Source organism: Pongo pygmaeus, chromosome 3, assembly GCF_028885625.2.
Source record: "Pongo pygmaeus isolate AG05252 chromosome 3, NHGRI_mPonPyg2-v2.0_pri, whole genome shotgun sequence".
NCBI classification, from domain to species: domain Eukaryota; kingdom Metazoa; phylum Chordata; class Mammalia; order Primates; family Hominidae; genus Pongo; species Pongo pygmaeus.
The window spans coordinates 107,082,048-107,107,635 of NC_072376.2; the positions used below are offsets into that span (position 1 = coordinate 107,082,048).

A 25,588-nucleotide genomic window follows, 5' to 3' on the forward strand; every position below is an offset into this window, starting at 1 on the left:
GCCATTATGAATGGGGCATAGTAAATAAGAGAGAGAACGATAAGAGATTACGTGAAGTAGTCAGGGGCCAGATTATTGACTGCCTTGTAGGTTGTGTTAAGGAGTTTAGATTATTTTCCTAATTAAATGAGAGGCCTAATATAAGACTGTAGTCATAGGAGTAACATCTGATGTATATTTTTAACAGATCACCCTGAATACTATGGAAAATTAATTGTAAGGGAGAAATAATGGAAGCAGGAGACTGTTATGAGTATCCCCATAGTTCAGGTAAGCAATGTAGTTGCCGTGGACATGGAGAGCATTGGATAGGTTTGTATTTTAGAGGAAGAACTGATAGGTGTATAGAAATATTGAGGTGGAGGGTAATGGAGAGTGGAAAATTGGTAAGTCAGTGAATTTGTAAAGAATTATTTCAATTGATAAGAGTTAGTGAGATTGGTCAGAGTCAATTTGGTACAGTAAAAAAAGCTAATAGAATCAAGAGATAGCAGACTGAGTGAGGAAATAAAAAGGGTCCTTAAAATTTAGATTTCAGACATGTTGTCCTTGTTGATGAAAAATTAAAGGTTATGAATTTTGGAGTGCATGCTGATATATTCCAGGTGTAAGGCTTAGCCTTAGGGGAATATATCATTAAATTGAAGAAATCAAATAACTTAATAGTAAGATTATGTATTCAGTGATTGTGCATGATTATTGAAATAATCATGAGAGATTGTTGGAATGGGGTAAAGAGGAAGGCAGTCAGGAGCTAAAATAAACAGTGGGTGAGGTAGAGACAAGACAGTGGGAAGGCCATATAGTGAATGGTATAGTGAGCCTCCAAGGACTTGGCATTTTGGAGGATCAAAGATGACTGATAGTAGTTAAAACAGTAGTGAGGAGGACACTTGCTCCATCTCCAGATTTATAAGAATAAGGCATATGAAAGAAAAAGCAACATCTGTTTGAAGAGACTGTAAAGAAGATATAGTAAAACAGTAATGGGTTTGTGAGGGCTGTGATAGATGGTGAAGTGATTAGATTAGGAGATGCACAAAGCAGTGAAGAAATAAGAGTCCAGGAGATGTTGGATGACCCAAGGGATTTGAACTTCTGGTTGTGGCAGGTAAACAAGGGTAAGTGGGAAGCATGATGTGATTAATCCTCAGAGTCCATTACAGGAAAATGGATACTAGAATGTAAGCTTCATGAGGGCAGGAAATTAAAGTAGACAATAGGATGTGTAAAGGTGCTTGACACAAAGTGGGAATTCAAGTAATTGTTTTTTGTTATTGAATGAATGAGTGAATGCAATGAGTGATTGAAAGGGTGCGTTTGGGACATATGATCCAGAATATTTGGCTAGTGAGTGTGTAGCCACTTGGCTGGTGTTCTGTAATGCCAACAGGACACTCTCACTGGAGCATGAGGTACTGTGCTGGCTTTCTCAAGACATGTGGCCTCTTTAAGGATTCACTGTGGGTGGCTGTTCAATGGTACACATTCAGACGTATTCTTTTATGTTTTCAAACAGGTAACTTGACTCAACACTATTTATTAAATAATACATGCCTTTCTCCTCTTTATCCCAAATCTGAAAAATACCTTTCTTGTTTATAAATTCTTTTTCTAATATTAGGATTATGTTAAAACTACAAAAGGGCAGATTTTTGTCGCATATAAGAAGCTATTTCTAACTAGTATAAATCTCTGAAGTCATGGATCAGAATGATCCAGTGAAGAAATTGATGATGGAAAGTGAGAGGGCCTAAGGTTAGTGGTAAGTGCCCTGCAGTTACTGAGGGAGTTAGGCTTTTATCAGGGGATTGCTCCAAGTGACTTTTAAGTTGTCATTACACCTTAAAATCTTCATATTATATTTGCATTTTGTATAGATAAAAAATGCTCATTCTTTACCTGGCTTTAGACCCTATAGAACATTTTCTATATAGAGATCAAAGAATACTCTAGATAACTAAAGAATTTACAAAATATTAAGTATTGAACACTTAATAATGATAAAATCCATTATGGAGTGGCAACAACAGAGAAATGTGTAAGAGTTATAAAGCTAGAGTTTGAAAGATGTGAGAAAATGGAAAATATCATCAAAGAGGAAATTCTTTCCCTAATACAAATGTCTTAGTTAGATCAAGCTGCTAGAACAAAAATATCATGGACTGGGTGGCTTAAACAACAAACAGTTATTTTTCATAGTTCTGGAGGCTGGGAAGTCAAGATCAAGGTACCTGTACACTCAGTGTCTGGTGAGGGACTGCTTCTTAGTTCATAGATGATGCCTTCTCACTGTATCCTCATATGGTAGGAGAGAGGGAGCTCTCTGAGGTGTCTCTTATAAGGGACCCCATTCATGAGCGCTCTCTGCCTGTGTGACCTAATCATCTCCCAGAGGCCTCACCTCCTAATAGTATCACATAGGGGGTTAGGATTTTGATATATGATTTGGGGCTGGGGGGACACAAACATTCACTGTATAACAACAAATAATAAGTTCCAATTCCTTCAGCAATATCCCTTTTTGTTTGCCTGTCTTTTCCTTGCTTAAGTAAGTGGGAAGCTCCTAGAAAAATGATTTCTTTGAGTTAGTCCTTCTTTGCTCTTACAAAAAATCAACCTCATTTTGGGTAGTATTTTCATGTTTGATAATTTATTTCATAACCTTTTAGCCTCTAAGATCCAGTCCTCCTTGTCTGCCATGTGCAAAGCAAGGATACCTCTACTTGCTTATTTTTAAATTCTCAGGATGCCATCTATGTAATAAATGTAGAATTAGCAGGCTCAAGTAACATTTTCAGGCTGCTACAGAAACAAAGACTATTGAAAATCAATTAATAAATGGATAGCTTATGATTGACAGTACCAGAAATTCTCACCTGAGGTTTAGTTGATTTAGTTTTCCAGAAGGGAGGTCATAGTTACAAATGAGCAAACTCAACGTATTTATTGTCAGGAAGCCAGCAGAAGATACTTACTTTTTTCACATGCCTAGCAGTTTCCTTGGCTAAAATAAATAGCTTTGCTATAAGCGCAGAATCTAGCTATGACCCTGATATATTCTAGTTTCTGCTTAGCAATATTATTACGTAAAAGTTTGCTTTGTGGAAGTAGAATACCAAGGACAATTTATTGTCATTTTCCTCCTTTACCTTTTAATAAAATGTATATTTCAAGGTTTGTGAATTTTTCCTCTTACTGAAAACTCGTCATGTGGGTATGTAATAAGTCACTCTATTTGATCATTTTATCATATTTATATTCAGAAATAGGAAGCATTTTAAATTTTAATTGAAGATGCTATTTTTATGCTGTAAAAGAAAATGTTTGCATTATTTTTAAGATTTTTTTAAGGTTCGCCTTTGTGACAGATTTCTTCTTACATAGTTTGCATATAATTCCATCAAAATCGGATGACCCAAATTAACATTTTGAAATTTTATTACTGATAGAGAACTTTACCATCCTGCAGCCTGGTTTCTTTTTGAGACGGAGTTTCGCTCTCTCATCCAGGCTGGAATGCAATGGCGGGATCTTGGCTCACTGCAACCTCCGCCTCCCAGGTTCAAGTGATTCTCCTGCCTCAGCCTCCCGAGTAGCTGGGATTACAGGCACCCACTACCACACCCAGCTAATTTTTATATTTTTTTTAGTAGAGACGGGGTTTTGCCTTGTTGGCCAGGCTGGTCTTGAACTCCTGACCTCAGGTGATCCACCCGCTTTGGCCTCCCAAAGTGCTGAGATTACAGGTGTGAGCCACTGCACCAGGCCCCTGCAGCCTGGTTTCTGTTCTTCTCATTCCACTGAAGTTATTCTAACCATGGGTGCCGGTACAGTAGCTCCACCATATATCAAAGTACTAACTTTAGTAAATTACCAAGGATAATTTTAGTACCAGCGTTGAAAGATTATTGGAAGGATTAAATATGATGATACATATTAAGCGATGAAAAAATATTTGCTTTTATTATTAACAAATGATTTACGTGTAAGTTAAAAAATAAAGATAATAATATTGTCATTAATGACCAAGAGCCTGAATTCTGGAAGAACTTAGTTTGTTCAAGACATTGAACAGGTAGTCTAATGTGACTGGAGTTCAATGAATAAAGGGAAAATTGGTGTGGAAAGGTACTTGAGAGGTTGATCATAACAGGTCATTTGGGGATTTGTAGAGCATGTTAAGCACTTTGGGTATCATCCTAACTGCAGTAGGAATTCGTTGCAAGGTTTTAATCAAAAGAATGATTTGATAAAATGTGTTTTGTTGTTTTTTCTTAAAGCACATGGGCTATACTAAACCATGCCAGAAAACACAGGGGCTGGAAGGGGCAGGATTTGGCAAGAGAGGAAGCAAGAGAGCAGTTAGACAGTTCTTAAATCACTAGTATAAATTAGTGCTTATCATAGTCGAGATGAGAGAGGGTGGTAGCAGAGAAATGGGGTAGATGGATGGTGTAATGAGAAAATCTTGGGACTGTAATGCCCCCCTAACCCTCCGCAAACTGGGAAAACTGGGACGTTGCCAAGAGAATGACTCGGACAAGTCCAACTTGATGAGTAGATGAGTTTATTAGGACATACATACAGGGCACTGCTGGACTGCAGCAGTATGGCTCCAAGAGATCCACACCGCCTCCCATCTCTAGGCTGCTTTTAAGCTAATTTTCTGGCTCTTTGCCGTGTGTGTGTGTGTGTGTGTGTGTGTGTGCGTGCGCACACGTGTGTGTGTGTGATGGGACTTTTTTCCTTGGTATATTCCCAGCCATGCCTCAGGATGTTTGCGTTCTCAGGGACCCCTGCTCCTCGGCTAGGCACCATGACCTTAGCTAACTGCCTGGCCCTCAAGGTTCAAGCATTGAATGTAACACCTTTAAGTAACCTGGTAGGGGACCCATCACACCACTGATGGATTAAAAATATAAATTTGGAAGCAGAGTCATTTGGACATGGTGAAAGATGATTTGAGACAGAGAGATATTAGAGGTATTAATAACTAAAGGGCAATTCAAAATATGGGCTACTACTCATAGGAGAGAGCTGGGCTAGATATAAATCTGGACATTAGGTGGTGTTAAAGCTACAGGACAGAGTAATGTCACTGTACTAGTGATAGCAGAGTACAGAGAAATAAAGCCTAGGATAGAGAACTCTCAGGAAACAGAACAGCCAGTGAAATACTACTAAAAACAGGCAGGTAAATAGGGTTGAGGCACAGATGACAGGAAAAGAGAAGCAGTAGTCAATTGAGCCAGACACTAAGTAAAATGAGGAATGTGCACAAAAAGACAAATATTGTATGATTCCACTGATAGGAGGTATCTAATGTAGTCATCTTCGGGCCGGGCGTGGTGGCTCATGCCTGTAATCCCAGCATTTTGGGAGGCCAAGGCAGGCGGATCACTGGAGGTCGGGAGTTCGAGACCAGCCTGATCAACATGGAGAAACCCCGTCTCTACTAAAAATACAAAAATTAGCCAGGCTTGGTGGCACGTACCTGTAGTCCCAGCTATTCGGGAGGCTGAGGCAGGAGAATCGTTTGAACCAGGGAGGTGGAGGTTGCAGTGAGCCGGGATCGTGCCACTGTACTCCAGCCTGGGTAACGGAGTGAGACTCCGTCTCCGAAAAAAGAATTAAAGTAGTCATCTTCATAGAAACAGTAGAACGGTGCTGGTTACCATGGGCTAGGGGGAGGGGGAGGGGGTAGTTGTTCAATGGGTACAGAGTTCCAAATATGCAAGATGAAAAACTTCTGGAGATCTCTTCCACAATAACGTGAACGTACTTCACACTACTGACTGTGCACTTGAAAATGGTTAAGATAGTAAGTTTCATGTTACGTATTTTTTACCACAGTTTTTAAAATGAGGAATGCAAATTGTCCATTGAATTTAGCCACAAGAAGGTCATCAGTGACCTTAGCAAGATGCAGTTTCATAGAGTGTTGGGGGTTGGGGTCTAGTTGAGATGGCTGAAGACTGACAGTCAAGTGAGTATAATGTTATTTCAGAGTCTGGCTGGTAAGGGGAACAGGAAAATAGAAAGTAAAGATAGTCTGTTGTTTTTAAGAGAAACTACAGCATTTTAAAAGAGGACTCAAAGCATCCAGTAGAGAAGGAGAGGGATTAATCGAGGCCACTGAGATTAAGGGAGGAGATGGAGTACACAGCATAAGAATGTTGCTCTTGGGCAGTTGTCTGGACTAGGGGATAGAAAAAGATTTCTTCTTACTGGTCCTACAGGATGGTAAGGTTGGTAAATTAGTAGATGGACAACTCACACCTGATTTGCTGGACAGATTGTTCACAAGGGTCCGTATTGAACAAGTGCAGAGATTGTGCAGAAATAGACACAATGCATGAATAGCTCTTTGTTCATGTATCCTGAGAAAAGCAAGCCAAAAGGAAAAGACTATCTGGGAAAGAGGAAGTCTTCATACCTCTCTCTGGTGAGAAATGAAAACTCATTTAAGCAAGACAAGGCAGAAAATTTGGCTGTTGCAGGTATGCTATTAATCAGAGCTTCTTCCAACCTAAAAGGAGTAAACACTGGGGAATGTCAGAATGAGAACAGATACTGATGTTTGTTCCATAGTAAATTAGGTAGTTTAAGATTTTGTCTTAAGTCAGGTTTTTAGAGTTTGGCTAAGCAATGAAGAGATAATCAATATGTGTAACACATGGGAAAACTCCCAAGTGCGTTTGCTTGGACACTTGGAGATCATCTTCAAAGGTATTTCATGATTTATATGAAATTTATTCTCAAATTTATTCTCAAATGGCACTTAGCTTTTTCCAATCAGCATATTTCATGGAGATGTTGGAAGACTCAACTTCTCCAACTCACTCCCTTTTCTTTTTTTTTTTTTTAATCTGTCCTGTGGTAATATGTAGATATTGATAATAATTTATAACCATATTTTCTTTTTTCCTGAAATATTTGTAAATTTTTAATATTATAAAGAATATTTCTTTAAAGGTATTTTTGGAACACTATTCATTCCTTTGAAGTTAACATGTTTCCACTTAGGCAAAAATCTGTTTAGTCAGAATTGTGACACAGTCTCTAGAAGGTACAAATACGTTTCAATATACAAATATTGTGAATTCGTTATTTGGAAAAAATAAATTTCAAGCTTTTATTTCACAAATATTTGTTAACTTTATGGTAAGCACTTTGTTACACTTCATGTATATCAGTAACTATTGATATCAGGGAGCTTCTAGTGTACCGAGATTGTCTGGATTTAAACAAATAACGACACAAATTGTATAATAATAATAACAGATTATATGAGTAAAAAGTACAGACTGCTATGACAGCACATGACAGGGGCAGCTAAGGTGGCTTGGGGAATCAGGGAGGCTTCTGGGAGGAGGTGACATTTAAACTGAGGCCAGAAGGCTGCCTTGGAGTTATCCCAGTGAAGGTGTGGTAGAGCGAGGGCTGAGGACAGTGAGGAGTAGAAGACTGTGCAGAGGCCAGGAGGGGAATAGAAGCAGGGCCTATTTCAAAAAGAGATGGAAAGCCCAGGGGACTGGAGCAAGCCAGAGAGAGTGGACGAGCTTCGTGACATAATGCTGAAGAACAGGTAGCCCAAGATCACTTAGAGCAGGGCTAGAAGGTCTAAGCAACAGACATGATCACATTTGTATTTTTCAGAGTTCACTCTGGTAGCTGTGTGGAGAAGTTATTTTCTAGGACAGGGGTCAGCAAATTTTTTTCTGTAAAGGTCCAGATAGGAAATGTGCTAGATTTTTCAGGCCATATGGTCTGTCACAATTAGTCAGTTCTCATATCATATGAAAGTAGCCATAGACATATGAAGAATGAACCTGGCTATGTTCCAATAAAGTTCCAATAAAACCTTATTTATGGATGCTGAAATTTGAATTTTTGTGTGTCATCATATTATTATTTCGATTTTCTTAACCATTAACCATTTAAAAATATGAAAACTATTCTTAGGCCATACAAAGACAGGCAGGGCCTGAATTTGGCCAGCATGCCATGGTTTGCTGACCCATGTTATGGTTCTTATATTTCTTAGTCTCTTAACCTTTCTGCTCTACCTCTTAAATAATGTTTTAGTTCTATCATGACATTTTTCTTCAACTGTCTACATTTTTTCAACACTCTGGTAAAGGTATGACTAATGTGAAATAAAAAACAGGAATATAACCTCTCCTTTTCTATTTTTTAATCCATTTGAAAATCAGTGTAACATGACTGACCATTCTATTTTTTTATCTACAGACTTCTTTTTTTTAATGGCTAATTTTGTATTTTTCCTGTTTTATTTTTCTTCCCAAAGTTTTATACTTGGTGCTTTCTTTTTTTTGAACTTAACATTGAGTTTTTCATTTTTTCTTTACCTGGCAATAGTTCTTCTAGAATTTACTTCTGGCATTCTATATAAAAAATAGTACAGATATCAGAAAATTAAAGTAAAGAATACTCAAAACAAAGCCCTACGATTGCATGCCACCAACTGTTGTACGAGCAGATAAAATAGTTTGTTTACATCAAGATACATAACATCCATATAACTTCAGATCTACAAACAGAACATTCTGACGTGAAACTTTTGGTTGCTTTCTTATAGGGCACTTTTAGGCAGCTGCCTCACAATGTTCTGGAAAACGTTATATAGTGGAAATAATACAGACAGACCTGGTCCAAATTCCACCTGACCCTTACTAGATGTATGGTATTGGGCAACTTAATTAACTTCTTGGAGCCTAAGTTTTTTTAAAGCGTTCAAAATACATAGTCAGTGAATGGGAATTTCCACCTCCTTTTCCCCTGTAAGCATAATATTTTATTACATAGAAGTAGCCATATTAAAGAATTCTGGGGGAAAACAGCCCATATTTTGTGGTGGCAGAAGTGTTGGTTTTTGTTTTAACCATTTGTAGATGTGAAGTAAAAGAAAACCAATAATGTTCCCAAAATTGAACTAATAGACATTTAAAAGATGGTATAGATGATAAATGTCTTTTGTACTTTTCATTAATATTTCCTTTGCCTTATATTTTAATTCTGAAAACTTAGGTTTGACAGTGCTCTGGAAGACCTACCTAAGAGTGGACCTCACCCACCCGCAACTCCTCAGGTGTTAACTATTGGTAGCCAAGTGGCCACACTTTCTAAAGTAGCAGCTACTTATTCTAGGTAGACTTTTCCTTCTTGGTGTTTCTAAATTTCAAAGCTGGTAGTGAATTTAAATATACTAAACTGTTTGAAAAAGAAAAGATGATTGTTGATTACAGAACTGACATCATTAACATATAGACAAGAACGTTTGGCACTCAGCCTCAAAACAGCGCCTCTCACTGCTTTTATATTTTTATTTTTGTTTAGTTTATAACTTCTAATATAGAATCAAGAAATCTCTTTTATTTATTCACTTTGTGATTTGGAAAGTTAACTTGCTGGCTTTGTCATAAGTCTCCTTTTCTGAATTAGAGCATTTGCCTCAAAGACAGGTAAAGGTCATACACAATATGTTACCAGGTGCCCAGACATATTCTAAAGATATTCAGATAAGTAACTGCTTATGAGATATCACTAGATTCTGCTGATACTAAATCCTTTTCTATTATTTGTGATGCAATATGATGAAAGAAATTCATTACCGTTTCCTTTTCTTCTTGGAGAAGAATAAATTAGCTGATTTATTTTTAAGTTATTTTTCAATAGACTAAGTTTCTAGTTCTTATTATTCACCATTATGTCTCCAAATAGTAACCATTGTCTCAAAGATGCAGAGTAATTCAGAAACTCAGAAGTGGAATCACATGATAACTTTATTCTTCCCTTTGACATTCATGTTACCTACCCTGCCCTACCATTGATAACATCTTTCTTTTCTCTTTCCAGACCCTGACGTTTTCTTTTCTAACCATTCATAACAGTTGTTAAAACTTAGCCATACAGTTTAATTTAATGGATAGACTTAGATAGACCAAAAGAAAAATTACTTAATTCTGTATCATTTTGAAAACATAGCTTGCAACTATTTCCTTAATTTTTTTTCTAATGGTTTTTGTAAAGTTATAGCCTATGGAACTTGGAAGAATGACTTATCAAGTTCTTCTGACAGGAAAAAGAGACTTATGTCAACCCTCACAGTTTCAGACATCTAAGCTCACATTAACCAGAGGTTGAGTTTGCCACATAATTACTTTGTGTTGGAGGTGGCCATTGAAAAAAGTGGTCATACTGTAGTGATGATGCTCATTGATAAGTTGCACCCATAAATGAAGAAGAGAGACTACAAGTTTCACACTATGCATTTCACTCTGTTTATTTTACTTAATAACCAATTTGAAAATCATTACAGTCATAATTATAGAATATTCATTCCTGTCCAGGCATTTGATCTTTTCTAAAAGGCCAAGGGAAAATTATTATTTTAAGTAATGAATACTTACTAGTTCTGAAGATAAAATGCTATACCTACATTTAAAAATGCTTACAGAACTAACTGAAAATAGAAATATGGAACTCAGCAGAAAAGGTGATGTTTTGATCATATTCACTGTAACATCGCTTTATTTTTGCAAAGGTACTTTCCCTCCTTAAATAGCTTTACTCTCAATATTTTAAACAATTATCTCTTTTCATATTAATATATATTGCTGCTTCTCAATAAGCAGTCAGTTGTACCTGCTTCTCCTGAAAACATAAGTCGTATTAAAATGTCACGCTGTCAGTGTATATCGTCTCTAAGGTAAAGCTCATTATATAGAGGCTTTTTGGGAAAAAACAGTTTTTCTTCTTTCTATGCTTATAGAAATTCAGACTTCACGTTTAGATTTATTTTCTACTAAGTTGTTGGCAAGTCAGTCTTCAAATGTGTGATACGAGGTAATTTTAAATAGGAATACAGTCAGTGAACTTAAATACATTCAAGAGTATTCGTATGTCAAAATCAGCTTTATGGAGGATTATACATCAGCTTTTAGCTTCTGAGAGAAACTGTAGGAGCAGAAACTAAATGGCCTGAACTCCTATTACACTTCTTCCACTTCACACCTTTAAAATGCTTAGATATTAATATGGAATGGTTGCTCTTTTGTATTTATTACGCTACCCTTTCTCACTTTCCTTTTTGTTCCTCTCCTGTTTTTCTTTCCCTACCTGTCAGTTTAAGCAGCTCCACAGGAAATGTGGAAGATTCTTTCGAAGGTTTTCGAAACTTTTCTACCTTCTCTTCTCCTGCTAGATATAGTGCTGCAGTTCTGAGCAGTGCAGCTGCTACTGTGTCTGCTGTTATTGCTACAAAAACCAGGTAGAACTACACGTACAGCATCTGTCTGATGTGATCTCAGCGCTCTTCACTCTTACAAGTCACCTCAAAGAAAACATACCCATTTGAAGCAATCATAGCTCTATTGTGAGCTCTTAATTGTGTAGTGGATATTTTATCTAGGTTGTGGATAAATCTCACAGTATTTGTTACTGGTTTTTTCTTAAAAATCACCTTTTAATCTCTCCATTGCTGCCATTTATGTATGGTAGTTCTCAGTTGTGTGAATTATGACATGTTGTGTGCTTATTGTCCCTTGGGTTTCTACGTTTTTCAGGTTTTATATTTGAAACAATAAAGTATTAATGAATATTTTAAGTTTCTATTGATTTTATCTTCTCCCACGACCTTTAAACGGTGATCTGAAGACTACTGTCCCCTAAAAAAATAAAATTGTGTCCTTCCCCAAAAAGAATAAATTGGTTTTGTTTTCGTGGTTTGGGGGTTTTAGATAATTTCTATAGTCTTTAGAGCTTCAAATGCTTTCTAAATGATGGCTTTGACCATTTTGGTGAAAATCTAATCAATGTTATATTAATGAGTAAAGCAATAGAATAAACTCTTGGTGCTTCTTTTTATCTTCTTTCATCCTCCTTTGCTGCTTGGTGCTTCCCCTCCCTCTTCCTCTCTCTCCCCACCCTCTCTCTCGTAAAGGAAATGTTTCAAATCACAGACCTTAAGAACTACTGTCTGCTATTGGTAGTGTGATTTTTGACTTAAAACTCTTTCTAAATGCTTACCAGGCTCTACACTCCTGAAAGATATCACTCACTCCTGGATGCACTTTGCATCAGCCCTGTCTCCAAGCCTTTAGCTTTTTCCTATCTGCAGTCCTCAAGGAAATCAACTGGCTCTATCCATGTTAAGAAAACAAGGTACTGTGGGAGCAGATATGGCAAGTGGTGGTTTGCTGTTAAGCATACTGCTTTCTCTAACACTTCACCACTGTATTAACAGGCCAGGTGAGAACATGCTAGAGTTCTAGGGATTTGCGCCCAATTTTGAATTAACTGTAATGTCAGTGCCATGCTAATGCACAAGCACAGTATGTCCTATGATTATTAACTCACCTTTTCACCTTTTAACCTTTTGTGACATCTTTCCTTAGCATACTTGATGTTTGGTGTGCAATTCTGCATAATTGTGCAAGTATTTAAATTGCAGTAGAATTTCTGTCTTTTATTGCATGGATATAGCTATATTAGAATCCTCAAATGTTTGGTAAGACATAGCTTTTGGAAAAACGAAAAATGATAATGATCAATTTTGATTGGCTACATATTATAGTTCGTAAATATGAAGGTTTTGCTTGGAAAAGCAACTTAATTTTCACTGTATTTGGGAAATGCTAAATACCAAAATAGATTTTTCTCCTAAGCTTAAGGATTAAGCCAGAAATTTGTAGGCATAATATAAAAGTAAAAATATCACAAGTGTTTACTAAAGATATAATCTCAATGAAATAACTGTATACAATGATTTTTGACAGAACGTAAAATCAGTGGCAAAGTGTACAACATACTTAGTGGAAACCTGATATAACTAGGCTATTGATTAGATGTTTGTATTCTAACCACTGTTATAGAGATTTTTCAATATATTTACCTGGGCCAGGTGCAGTGGCTCACACCTGTAATCCCAGCGTTTTGGGAGGCCGAGGCTGACGGATCACAAGGTCAGGACTTCGAGACCAGCCTAGCCAACATGGTGAAACCCCGTCTCTACTAAAGATACAAAAAATTAGCTGGGCGTGGCGGTGGGCACCTGTAATTCCAGCTACTCGGGAGGCTGAGGCAGGAGAATCACTTGAACCCGGGAGGCAGAGGTTGCAGTGAGCCGAAATCGCGCCATTGCACTCCAGCCTGGGCGACAGGGCAAGACTCTGTCTCAAAAAAAATATATATATATATATTTACCTATTATTCTGGGTAACTTTTAAGGGAGGTGTTTAAATAAGGGAGAAAGATCATAGTACATTTTTCTCTAAGAGAAGACAATACCTGAAATTATATTAGAATATTGTGAGTGTTCAATGAGCAGAAGTCTTTCATTGTCAGGGCTGAGATTGTACAGAGGCAGGTTACTGACTATGCTTAGAGTGCACTTTGAGTACTTGAGTACACTTAGACCACACTTTTAGGACCTGGTAAGAGCTATAGATCCTCTCTCCAGAAAAGTGCCTGCGTGCATATACATGCAAAAGTGTGCATGCATTTATGGACTGACTGTGCTATCTATGGCCCCACCTCTAGAGCGAATATTAGTAGTCATCACCATTGCTTCTTCTTAACAATAGGACACAGACAAAATATAGTTTGATATTGAGAGAGGGAAATGGTTTCTAAAAAGATAGTCTAGTTGGCATTCTGGGGTTTCCTGAGGAGACCCTTGCTAACTTAGTGAGAGGAGTACCCAAAAGACCAGATACATTTTATCTTGTATGACAGTAATCATAAAATGTGTCAGAGACATTTTATCTTGATTTTTACTTTTGTGTGGTAGTAATCTTTAAAAGTATAAATATCGTATAATCGTTTTTATTTTTTCCATTAAAATATATTTTTCCATTAAAATATATTTCCATTATAATATATATTAGTATATTATACTTTAAATTTTGGTTTACAAACTCTAAGTTAAAGAATTTTGCTTAGGAAAATATTAAAAATTTTCTTCTAAATATGGAATTCTGGAAGGAAAGACACTCATTACCCTCTCTACATGTCCAGGTCCTTTAAAGGCGTTCTGACAGAGGAATTCTATAAAATAAACAATTGCTCGTAACTAAGGCCTTTCCAGAAATATTCCTTTCCTGCCATTTCAGAATCTGTATATTAGTATACCCTTTTTTGATAAGACTTTAGCCAAAAACTGTTTAACTTAAACATTGATAATTAAACCTGTGATATACAGTTGTCCTTTAAAAAAGTTAAACATGTAATTAGAATAAGTTACTCTGAAAAGTATTCTTCAAGCAGAGTTTTTCCTTTGAAAATGGACTTAAAATTCCCAAGTATTCTTAATCTGTATCTGAGCTTTATTTGTTGTAACAGTTAAACAAATGTGGGAAAGGAATGTAAATTCAAGATAAATCAGGTTGCTGACACTGAGAGTTAACTTTTCTTCCTTTTCTTTTTTCCTCATTAGCTCCATCTTGAAAATAAACTTTTGCTCTATTAGTGTACTTATCTCTATTTTCAGTTTTTGAAAAAATGAAACAAAAATCTTGGTATTCTTAAGATAGAAGTCATATCAATCTGTTATTTCATTTCAGTCCCTGTTTATTTGGTAGATTAGTGAAAATAACCGTATTTTAATATCAGTATCTGTGGTATCAGCCAAGGGTATTTATGGATTTACACCAATTTCCTCATTAGAATTATTTAGAAAACATTTAAATTTTATTTAGGATTTAGTTACACCTTAAATGATTTAAATTTAGAAAAAATATATTTGAATCATGAGTTCAGAAATAAAATAGCAATCTAAGTAACAATGCTGTACTATATTAATACATTAATCATTAGAAGTTTCTTGCTAGTGATTATTGATAATATTTTATTCCTACATATAAAATAATATGGCTAGTGACCTTTAATCCTTTCTTTTTTCTTTTTTTTTTTTGAGACAGAGTCTTGCTCTTTCGCCAGGCTGGAGTGCAGTGGCGCGATCTCAGCTCACTGCAACCTCTGCCTCCCGGGTTCAAGTGATTCTCCTGCCTCAGCCTGCCGAGTAGCTGGGACTTCAGGCATGCACCACCACACCCAGCTAATTTTTGTATTTTTAGTAGAGACAGGGTTTCACTATATTGTCCAGGATGATCTCCATCTCTTGACCTGGTGATCCGCCCGCCTCAGCCTCCCAAAGTGCTGGGATTACAGGCATGAGTCACCGCGCCCAGCCAATCCTTTCATCTTTAGTACAATGTTTGTTTTTTCACAGAGACAAGGTCTTGCCGTGTTGCCCAGGCTGGTCTTGAACTCCTGGGCTCAAGCAGTCCTTCTGCCTTGGCTAAAGTGCTGGGATTATAGGCATGAACTACTGTGCCCAGCCAATACCAAATGTTTATGTGTTCTCTTTAAATAGTAGCTAATAGTTAAAATTAGGGAAAAAATGTTAGATTTTTAGAGGATTGGGCATCATATATTCAGATATATGATTGTCTAGATAAACCCTAATATTCTTCCATTAGAACATTAAATGGTTCAATTTAATTTTATCCTCAGAGAAAATTGAACTTCAGATCAATTCTGGATTTAAGCATAAATGGAAAAACTGCCTTGGTAATAACTTAGATTTCTATGAATTCTTTATAGTCTACTCGAAGCCCTTTGTAGCTAAAGAGTACTGTTTAAGATTTAAACATCTTAGGCCTCTGAGAGAGAATGTATACAAACCTGTGTACAAAAGATACAATCAAAAATTGAAATTTCTTTAGTTTATATGATACTTATTCTGGGGGAACTTTAAGAAGTATTGTGTGTTTTTAAAACTGAACTGAGGAAGCAAGATTTTGTCTGGGGTCAATACCCTGCACCCAAGTGATCCACAGTACATTTAGAAGCAAAATTCTTAGTGCAGATGAAGGATGCTTATTTAGTAAATGTACTTATTGCTAATTTTATTATCACCAAACCAGATATTACAGGATGTAGAAGTAAGAATCCCTTTTATTTCCTGAGCATATACTGTCTGCTGGGCACTGTGCTAAGTAATTTGCATGTATTATCTCATATCTTATTTAATTCTTAACAGTAACCTTAGGATAAAGGTAGTATTTTTATACCATTTTACAGGTGAGGAAATTTACCAAGTTTAAATAATTTACCTACAGTCACAGTAAAGTCCCCAACCTCAGATAGTTTATAATGTAGTGGAGGAGACAAGATGCATAAAGAAGTGACTATTAATAGTAATTTTAAAACAGCGATTACAAATCAGCATAAAATCATATGCCATGCGGTTAACAAATGTCCTGAATTAAAAGGAGTGTCTCTACTGCTGGAGGCTTGAATAATTAAACAAAATAATGTATGTTAATTTGAACACAGTGCATGATGCATTATTATATTTACTTCTATTATTATTAATTATGGATAAGATGTGGATGGGTGCAGAGAGAGAGTAGGAAGAGGTACCTCGTATATAGAATCTGGAAAAAAAAGTGTAGAATTGTGGACAGACAGTAGGGGTGCCAGAATATAGTTTGTATAGCATAATGATAGGAGATAAGATTACACTGGTAGATTGTAGCTTTGTCTTAGAAGGCTTTGTATGTCATGCTGAAATATAACTGAGCCTTCCGCAGGCTAAATGGCTAAATTCATTGTGCAGCATTCCATCCTTTGCTTAAGTAGCTTCTGGTGACAGGGCTCTCACGGAAAGCCTCGTTAGGAACAGATTTTTTTCCTTTGGAGGATTTTTTTATATTAGGAAGCACCTTTTATTGAAGCAAATCCATCTCACTGTAGATTTCACTCCTTGAAATTAGGCAAACAATGTAGTCACATAGAGTGAATCTGCATGTCAGACATTTGAGGATGGCTGTCATGCTTCTCTAGGTTTTTTCATAACCTAGGCTACTATTACCAGTTCCTTCACCCAAACTGTATTAAGCTTGACACCGAATTCCTCTCTTTTAAGTCAATTTGTCTGGTGGCTCTCCTGGAATTAAATTTTGATTCTTTCAGGTGACTGCACATTAAATGGTGATGGATTGGGTTTTGTTATTTCCAGACTATATATTTTTGTTTCATCTATAATTCCTAGCATTGCTTGGTCATAATTTTTTTTTCTTAGAGCCATGATTATATACATTATTAATTAGTTTTAAAAATCAAATCCACAAGAGCAATTTAGTCCTAGAATGAAAATGACCTCTATATAAGTATTTCAAAAATCATTTATTTGTAATGAGTAAAAATGTTGAAAATAAGGCTTATTTTTATTATTTGGATACAATAATTATGTAATTATCCTTTTAATATGTTAAGGTTATATTCTGTGCCTTAGAGTATGCTAAGCACTTTATACATAATTATCTTATTTAAGCCTCATAGAAATCTTATGAGCAAAATGTTACTTGGTACACTTAAAGTACAGGTAACTGAGGCTTAGAGATATAAAATAATTTGTCCACCACAGTGCCTTTAAAAGATGCTCATAACCACTACACTGTAATTTCGAACCCTGATTCTATTAATGCTTTTTGTTGTGTTGCCTTTACTGATAATTGTGTTCAATATTCCCATGAGGGAGGCAGTCTTTGACTTTTTATTTATGATAAAGATTATTAAAGTGCTTAAAATTTTTTATTGTATAGCGTGTTTTATCATCAAGCAGGTTTTAGTTTTTTAAGTTAAACTGATCAAAAATAATAAAAGCTGATGACTCTATGACACTTGCATTTGAGAGAACAAGAATAGGAAGCAATATTTCAAGAAAATCATTCGTATGGTTTTTCAAAACTGTTAAGTGTCAGAGATGCCCCAAGACCACTCCTAGGTTTATTGTTTCGCTGGAAGGACTTACAGGATTAGTATATAGTTGCACTGATGACTAAGATTTATTATAGCAAAAGAATACAGAGCAAGATTAGCAAAGGAAAAAGGTACATGAGACCAAGTCTGGAGGAAATGAGTCTCGAACTCCTGACCTTAGGTGATCTGCCAGCCTCGGCCTCCCAAAGTGCTGTGATTACAGGCATGTGCCACTGCACCCAGCCTGAAAGTATTACTTTTAAGAATTGTTATTATACTTTACTTGGTAGAAACAACCACTGCTATAGTATTATATCATACCAAAGCATATATTTTATAATTTGGGCTACCTAGAATTATTATTTTTTTTGGAAATGATGTTATATGTAATTATAAATCACAAATGACTTGGTCATAAAAGCCATATGATCTTCAAAACCTAACTGGAACTAGCATAGATAAGACCTCCTGTTTAAACAGGTAACTCTGGCTGAGAGAAGATAATAGCAGTCTTGTCTCTTTTTTCCCTTTATTGTGAATGCATAACACTGGATGTTCTGTTAGGCAAGGGATGTTGTTTCTTGTTTATTGTTTTGTGGCCAGTGCATAGCACAACCAACGTTTGGCATATAGTAGGTGCTTAAATATTTATGAATGAGTGAGTATGTTAGTAGAAGGAGTAACTGGGCTGGGCATGGTGGCTCACACCTGTAATCCCAGTGCTTTCGGAAGCTGAAGTGGGATGATTGCTTGAGGCCAGGAGTTCAAGACCAGCCTGAGGAGCATAGTGAGACCCCTGTGTCTACACACACACACACACAAAAAAAAAAAAAAAGTAGAAGAAGAAAAAGAGTAACTGGTAAGGGCTGAGGTGTCAGGGAAACTTTTATCATTTCAAATGATTAACTGTAAATTTTCAGTAGCCTAATTTCTCATGGTAGACCTTTTAGAAAGAATTTTCAAAGTATGAAACAAATGCAATCTGACTCCTTTTTCTTTTTTTCTGTTTTAAAGAGAGGCAGTCCCTCAGTCATGACTTCAAATATTTTCTTTTCTAAAAAATTGATTAATTAATCAATGGATGTTGATTGATTAATGGATTCTGAAAAGAAAAGATTATTGCTAAGTTACGTTGCTACCACTTCACCAAAGACATTTCTTTATTTCCTTTACAGTAACTCTCAGGAGCCTTCTCCACAGTTGGCTTCCTCAGTAGCTTCCACACGGAGCATGCCCGAGAGCCTGGACAGCCCAGCCTCCGGCAGACCCGGGGTGGCCAGCCTCACAACTGCAGCTGCCTTCAAGCCTGTAGGATCCACTGGCGTCATCAAGTCACCGAGCTGGCAACGGCCAAACCAAGGAGGTAGCCCAAAGAAATCTCTTGCTTCTTGCTTTTCGTAATGAGTTTCATTATGAAAATGTGTTCTGGGATATATGGTAGAATTCACTGGTAAAACCCATTCTCAATAACCTAAGATTTAGAAAGGACTGTCAAGATTGCAGCTATTTTTCTCTCTGAGACATCTCATAAACATTTTTTGTGTGTATTTGATACAGTTGCATTTGCTATTCATAATTGTAGGATTTGGCATTTCCTTGTTTCCCAGAATAGGAAGCATGTGTTAAATTGTAAATTTGGGTCTTATTTAATAACAAACTATATTGTTGGAAGGTTATCCTTGGAAATATAACATTTTAGTTTTGATGATACGTACAAATAACTGCAGAAACATTTATTGCCATCAAACAATTACTGAAGAAAGCATCTTCCAATTCTTGTTCTTACAGTTTATGTAGCATAGGGGAAGAAGGACACAGCACTAGAAAGAGCATTTGAGCAGCAGGATGGAACCACCTGGCCTCAGTCTGGAAACCTGAGTTCTCATTGACTTCTACAGATTAACAGCTTTAAATAAAGTCACATAACCTCTCTGACACCCTCAGTTTTCTGATCTGCAAAATGAAGAAAGACTAAATCATTTCCTATTTCTCCCAACATGAACAAAGTTTATGATTATGTAAAAAAAAGTACCCCTTTTAACAGGAAAATGGGACTGTACTTAAATGTTGCTAATCTCAGACTCAGCCTTCACCTCTTCTCACTCTGTGCTCTCCCTGGGTGATCTCTCATCCAGGTTCCTTTCATTACTTAGTCATTGATAATTTACAGATCTTTCTCTCCCACTAAGTGACCTATTTGCCATCTCCTGGTGGCACCTCAAATCCAGTATGTCTGAAAATACCATTTCCTATCTCTGGGAATTGCACATCCACTCAGTCACCAAGGCTAGAATGTAGACTTTTAGACCCCACGCCCCACATTCTCACAGTAACTAACATCTAATGGTTTTACTTTTTATTATTTCTCAAATTTCTTCTCTGCGTCATCAGAGCCATTGCTTTGATTCATGACCTCTTCATTACAAATGACTTCTAATTTCCCTGTCTCCTTTCCACTCCTTCAGTCTGTCCCCCATACCTCCATTCTACAGCAAGTGATCTTTCTTTCTTTCTTTCTTTTTTTTTTTTTTTTTTAAGAGATAAGATCAGCCAGGCACAGTGGCTCATGCCTGTAATCCCAGCACTTTGGGAGGCCGAGGCCGGCGGATCACGAGGTCAGGTGATCTAGACCATCCTGAGTAACACAGTGAAACCCTGTCTCTACTAAAAATACAAAAAATTAGCCTGGCATGGTGGCAGGTGCCTGTAGTCCCAGCTACTTGGGAGACTAAGGCAGGAGAATGGCATGAACCCGGGAGGTGGAGCTTGCAGTGAGCCAAGATCGCGCCACTGCACTCCAGCCTGGGCAACAGAGCGAGACTCCATCTCAAAAAAAAAAAAAAAAAAAAAAAAGATAGGATCTCACTCTGTTGCCCAGTCTCCCAGGCTGAAATGCAGTAGCACAATCATAGCTCACTGTAGCCTCAAACTCCAAGGCTCAAGTGATAATGCCACTTCAACTTCCCTAGTAGCTGGGAATTATTATTATTTTTCCGGTAGAGATGGAATATCACTATATTGCCCAGGCTGCCCTTGAACTCCTAAGCTTAAGCGATCCTCCCACCTTGTCTTCCCAAAGCATTGGGATTACAGGTGTGAGCTCTCATGCTTGGCTAGCAGCAAGTGATCTTTCTCAAACTCTGATTTGCTGCTTTACTCCTCTGCTGTGGATGCTTGACTATCTCACCCTTCCTTAACAAATCATTTAGGACCTTTTATACTTTGGCCCCTACTAACTTCTCAGCCTCACCTCCTGCTTCATCCGGTTTATAATCTGTGCTTGGTTGCACTAAACCATCTTCAGTTTCTAAGACATGGCATATTACTATGCTTTTGAAAGTTCTTACCACTCTGTACAGAATGTACTTCTTCACCTAGCCCTCTAATTTCTAGTCGTTCTTCATCAGTTTTGAGATGAGTGCTGATTGAGGGCCCAAGGGGCCACTTTTCACAATGTGATAGCTTTAAGAATTGATCATTGCTGAGTGCGGTGGCTCCTGAGGATCACTTGAGCCCAGGAGTTTGAGATCAGCCTGGGCAACATGGCAAAACCCCATCTCTACTAAAAATATAAAATATTAGCCGGACATGGTGGCACGTGCGCCTGTAGTCCCAGCTACTTGGGAGGCTGAGGTGGGAGCATCATCTGAGCTCAGGAAGTTGAGGCTACAGTGAGCCGTGATTGCACCACTACACTCCAGCCTGGGCAACAGGAGTGAGATACCTTGTCTCCCAAAAAAAATGATCACTCATTATTCTTTTAAGAATATTCTTGAGATTTTTTAAGAGTGAATTTTTAGTTAATTTAATTAGGAATCCATCTTTGTTTTTGTATTTTTCACAGTGTTTAAATATATTAGACATTAAATAAATTCCTTTATAAATTATTTTTAGAAAACATTATTTATACAGTCTATTTTATAGTGGCATGTGTTAACATGTTACTAATTTTGCTAAGAAGCTAGAAGTGGCTGGGCACAGTGACTCACGCCTGTAATCCCAGCACTTTGGGAGGCTGAGGCGGGCGGATCACGAGGTCAGGAGATCGAGACCATCCTGGAGATCAAGATCACCTGATGGGTGAAACCCCGTCTCTACTAAAAATACAAGAAAAGTTAGCCAGGCGTGGTGGTGGGCACCCATAGTCCCAGCTACTCAGGAGGCTGAGGCAGGAGAATCACTTGAACCCAGGAGGTGAAGGTTGCAGTGAACCAAGATGGTGCCACTGCACTCCAGCCTGGGTGGCAGAGTGAGACTCTGTCTCAAAAAAAAAAGCTAGAAGTATTTCTATTGTGTTGGAAAGAGGACAGGCCATGGCATATGAGTTAGGCTATTTTAGAGGAAAGACTGTTATTACTTTTAAAAACTTAAAACATTTAGTCTAATATTATTAGTCTCTGAAATTTCTGGACTACTAAAAAGCATTTAGTCTAATATTATTAGTCTCTGAAATTTCTGGACTACTAAAACACATTTAGTCTAATATTATTAGTCTCTGAAATTTCTGGACTATTAAGTGACTTAGCATGATCTATTCTTTTGGGGAAAAAATGCTAAGCTCAGCCCCATACATTTTTGAGTTATTTCTATTTATTTAAAGCCTATGTATGATGATGAAGATTTTCTGTAATTATTTTGTGCATTTGAATACAGAAATTAATTTTCAGAAAAATGCTATTGGTACGGTAATTGGAAGCTAACAGGAGAATGTTTTGTAAAAAGCAACGAAAAGACTAAATTTCTGAGGTAGAAACTGAAGAGAAGGCACAAAGTATATGGACAGTGGAGGACAGAAAGTTTATATACGGCTTTTGGAAGTTCAGAAGTTTATGGTTAAAGTACTGCTCTGCCTCTTAAGTGGAAAGAAAAAATTCATTTTTTTGAACTCTTGGCGAATATAGTACAGCAAAATTACCACAAGAGGGCGATGGAGTGCTTTCTCCAAACCTGATTAAATTTGTGAGAATAATCGCAGTAGGCCAATATTAGCAACTATAATAATGAGTCACATGGTTAGTGTTTAAAACATTATGCTTTTTCTAGAAAATATAAATGAATTTTATATGAGCAAAACTACAACAGTATAAAAGATTATACATTATATAACATTATAAAGCAAAATTATAAAAAGAAAGTATGTTTTCCTGTTGGGAAGTCACAGTTGAATTACATCATAATTCTTAGCTCAATTTTGAAAATATTTACTGAGCTCTTATTTATCTTGCTCCAGGTGCTATAAACAGGCATTTAATCAGTTATTATGTTGTGGCAAAGTTAACTTATTTTGTACTATTTTGGAAAATTTAAAAATAAAAACAAAATTCCCAGCCACTCAAATTCTTCTGCCCTACACAATGGTATACCATAGTTTAAAGACAATAACAACAACAAAATCATCTCAGAATGTACTCTTAGTCTTAGATAAATAGTTTCAAAAGCTTCCTGATGCAAATGAAAAAGTCTTTTGATTTAGAAGGTGATAGCGGATTCATCATGTGTTCATGCGTTCTGGTTTAAGTTATGGATAGCAGCTTAGGTAAATTTAGTTCATTAGATACAAATATATGTATAAAATATTACTATCTTACAAATGTAATGAAATGTTTTTCACAAATTCAGTCATAAAGTCATGAAGAGCCTTTCTATGTTGGAACACATCAGTTTTTTAATTTTAGTTTAATCATATACAAAATGAGAATGAATAATTCATTAGAATATAAGCAGTGCTTTGATAGATCTGGACCTGTTGTTCATTGAGCCAGTTTTCTGGCTGGTGGTGGCCCCCCAAAATAGAAATGCCTGCCCTTTGCAGGTATGAATTTCAGAAGGTTAGCATTTTTGTGAGCCTTTTCCCTCTCTCCCTCCCTCCTTCCCTCTCTCCCTCCCTACCTCCCTCCCTCTCTCCCTCCCTCCTTCTCACCTTTCCCTCCTTCCTTCCCTTCCTCGCTCACTCTGTTGCCCAGGCTGGAGTACAGTGGCGCAATCTCAGCTCACTGCAACCTCCACCTCCCGGGTTCAAGTGATTCTCCTGCCTCAGCCTCCTGAGTAGCTGGGACTACAGGCGCCTGCCACCACACCCAGCTAATTTTTGTATTTTTAGTAGAGACGGGGTTTCACCATGTTGGCTGGGATGGTCTCAATCTCCTGACCTCGTGACCCACCCACCCCGGCCTCCCGAAGTGCTGGGATTACAGGCATGAGCCACCACGCCCGGCCTCCATTTCTTTAACTATTAAAATAAAGACCTTAAAAACCTCCTATAGCATTCTTGTGAAATCAAATGATGTAACTAGCCTGCAGATACTTAGAGGATACTCAGAGGATACTCAGAGATTAACTTTCTATGCCTTTATTCCTTTTCTTGATGGCATTAATAACTTACATTGTTACCATCCAAAAACTGGTTCTCATGTGACGTCCCTGCTTGAAAATGTTTGGGGCTGTCTGCTGCCCATGGTCAAAATGCTTAGCTTCTTAACAGAACTTTTGGTCCCCTTGCAATCTCAGGCCAACCTTCTTCTCCAGCTTCATTTTATAATACTGTTCCCTATAGTCCACTCACACTGAAGTTCATGAGTTCATATCATTCCTTGGCACACACTTTTCTGCTTTGTACAAGCTGCTCCTTTTATTTGAAATGCTCTTCCATCCCTTCTACTCCTGACAAACTTCTCTTTACCTTTTAAGACCAGCTGTTCCCGCTTTGTGAAGCTTTCTTGAGCCCTCTTGTTACCTGTTCTTTTTCAATACTCCTACAAAATTTCAATTATGTCTTTGTTATAGCATTCATCCTGTTCATTTTAATTGTTTACATAGGTGTCTTTTATGACTGTTTTTAGATTCCTTTGAGGACAGGGACCAAGTCATACTGATCTCTGTTTTATGGCATCTAAACAATGCCTGGCACAGCTTATAGGCCCTCAGTAAATGTCCCCGAGAAAGTGAGTGGGTAGAGAAGTCAGTTGTCTTATTTGGGACATCATACGATCTGAAGGATGCAGAATTCATCTGCCAGGATATTGTTCTGTCCTCCTGCCAAACTTGAAATTCCCACAACAGTCATTGAAAAGGTGGGAGCACTGTCTGCCAAAGGCTGCTATTAGAAAATAAGCATGTTGCTAAGGAGAAGGGAGCTCCACTCTCCTTGAAGCACTTAACTCTCTTCAGAATTAAGATCGTGAACATGAGCAGTACTATAACTAGTAATACATTATTTATTTTTGGAAATTAAAAAATAATAACAGTTGTAAAGCCCTATGATAGGAATTTTTTTTTTTTTTTCTCAAAAGTATGAGGGCTGGGCACTGTGGCTCACACCTGTAGTCCCAATAGTGTGGGAGGTTAAGGCAGGAGGATTGCTTGAGGTCAGGAGTTTGAGACCAGCCTGGGCAACATAGCGGGACCCCCATCTCCACAAATTAAAAAAAAAAAAAGAAGTTGGCTGGGCATGGTGGTGCATGCCCATGGTCCCAGCTGCTCGGGAGGCTGAGATGGGAAGATCTCTTGAGCCTGGGAGGCGGAGGTTGCAGTGAGCCAGGATTGTGCCACTGCACTCCAACCTGGGTGACAGAGCTAGCCCCCCATCTAAAAAAAATGTGATAATTTACTGGATATAAGGAACCAAGCAGTGGAATGCAGAGGAAATATTAGGAATGTGGGATCGCCCATTTTGTCATTGTGGACAAATCAGCTCAGATGCAAAGCACCAGTATATAATATAGAAATCATCAAAAAGGTGCAAAGAATAGTCAAATCAGACTTTAAGTCCCAGTTCAGAGGCATGGAGGTGCGGATC

General features: G+C 37.4%; 1 protein-coding gene across 5 annotated transcripts in view; it reads left to right on the forward strand.

Moving 5' to 3' along the window:
- Positions 1-25,588, forward strand: part of PDLIM5 (PDZ and LIM domain 5) — a 215,665-nt gene that overhangs the window by 145,091 nt on the left and 44,986 nt on the right. For 4 of the 5 annotated variants that reach the window (XM_054484247.2, XM_054484244.2, XM_054484249.2 and 1 more), the window contains one exon: positions 18,969-19,156. In XM_054484247.2, coding sequence (XP_054340222.1) covers positions 18,969-19,156 — 188 coding nt within the window. Of the gene's footprint in view, positions 1-9,054; positions 9,175-11,152; positions 11,297-12,057; positions 12,190-18,968; positions 19,157-25,588 lie in introns of all 5 variants that reach the window. The other variant, XM_054484253.2, reaches the window with a different exon arrangement.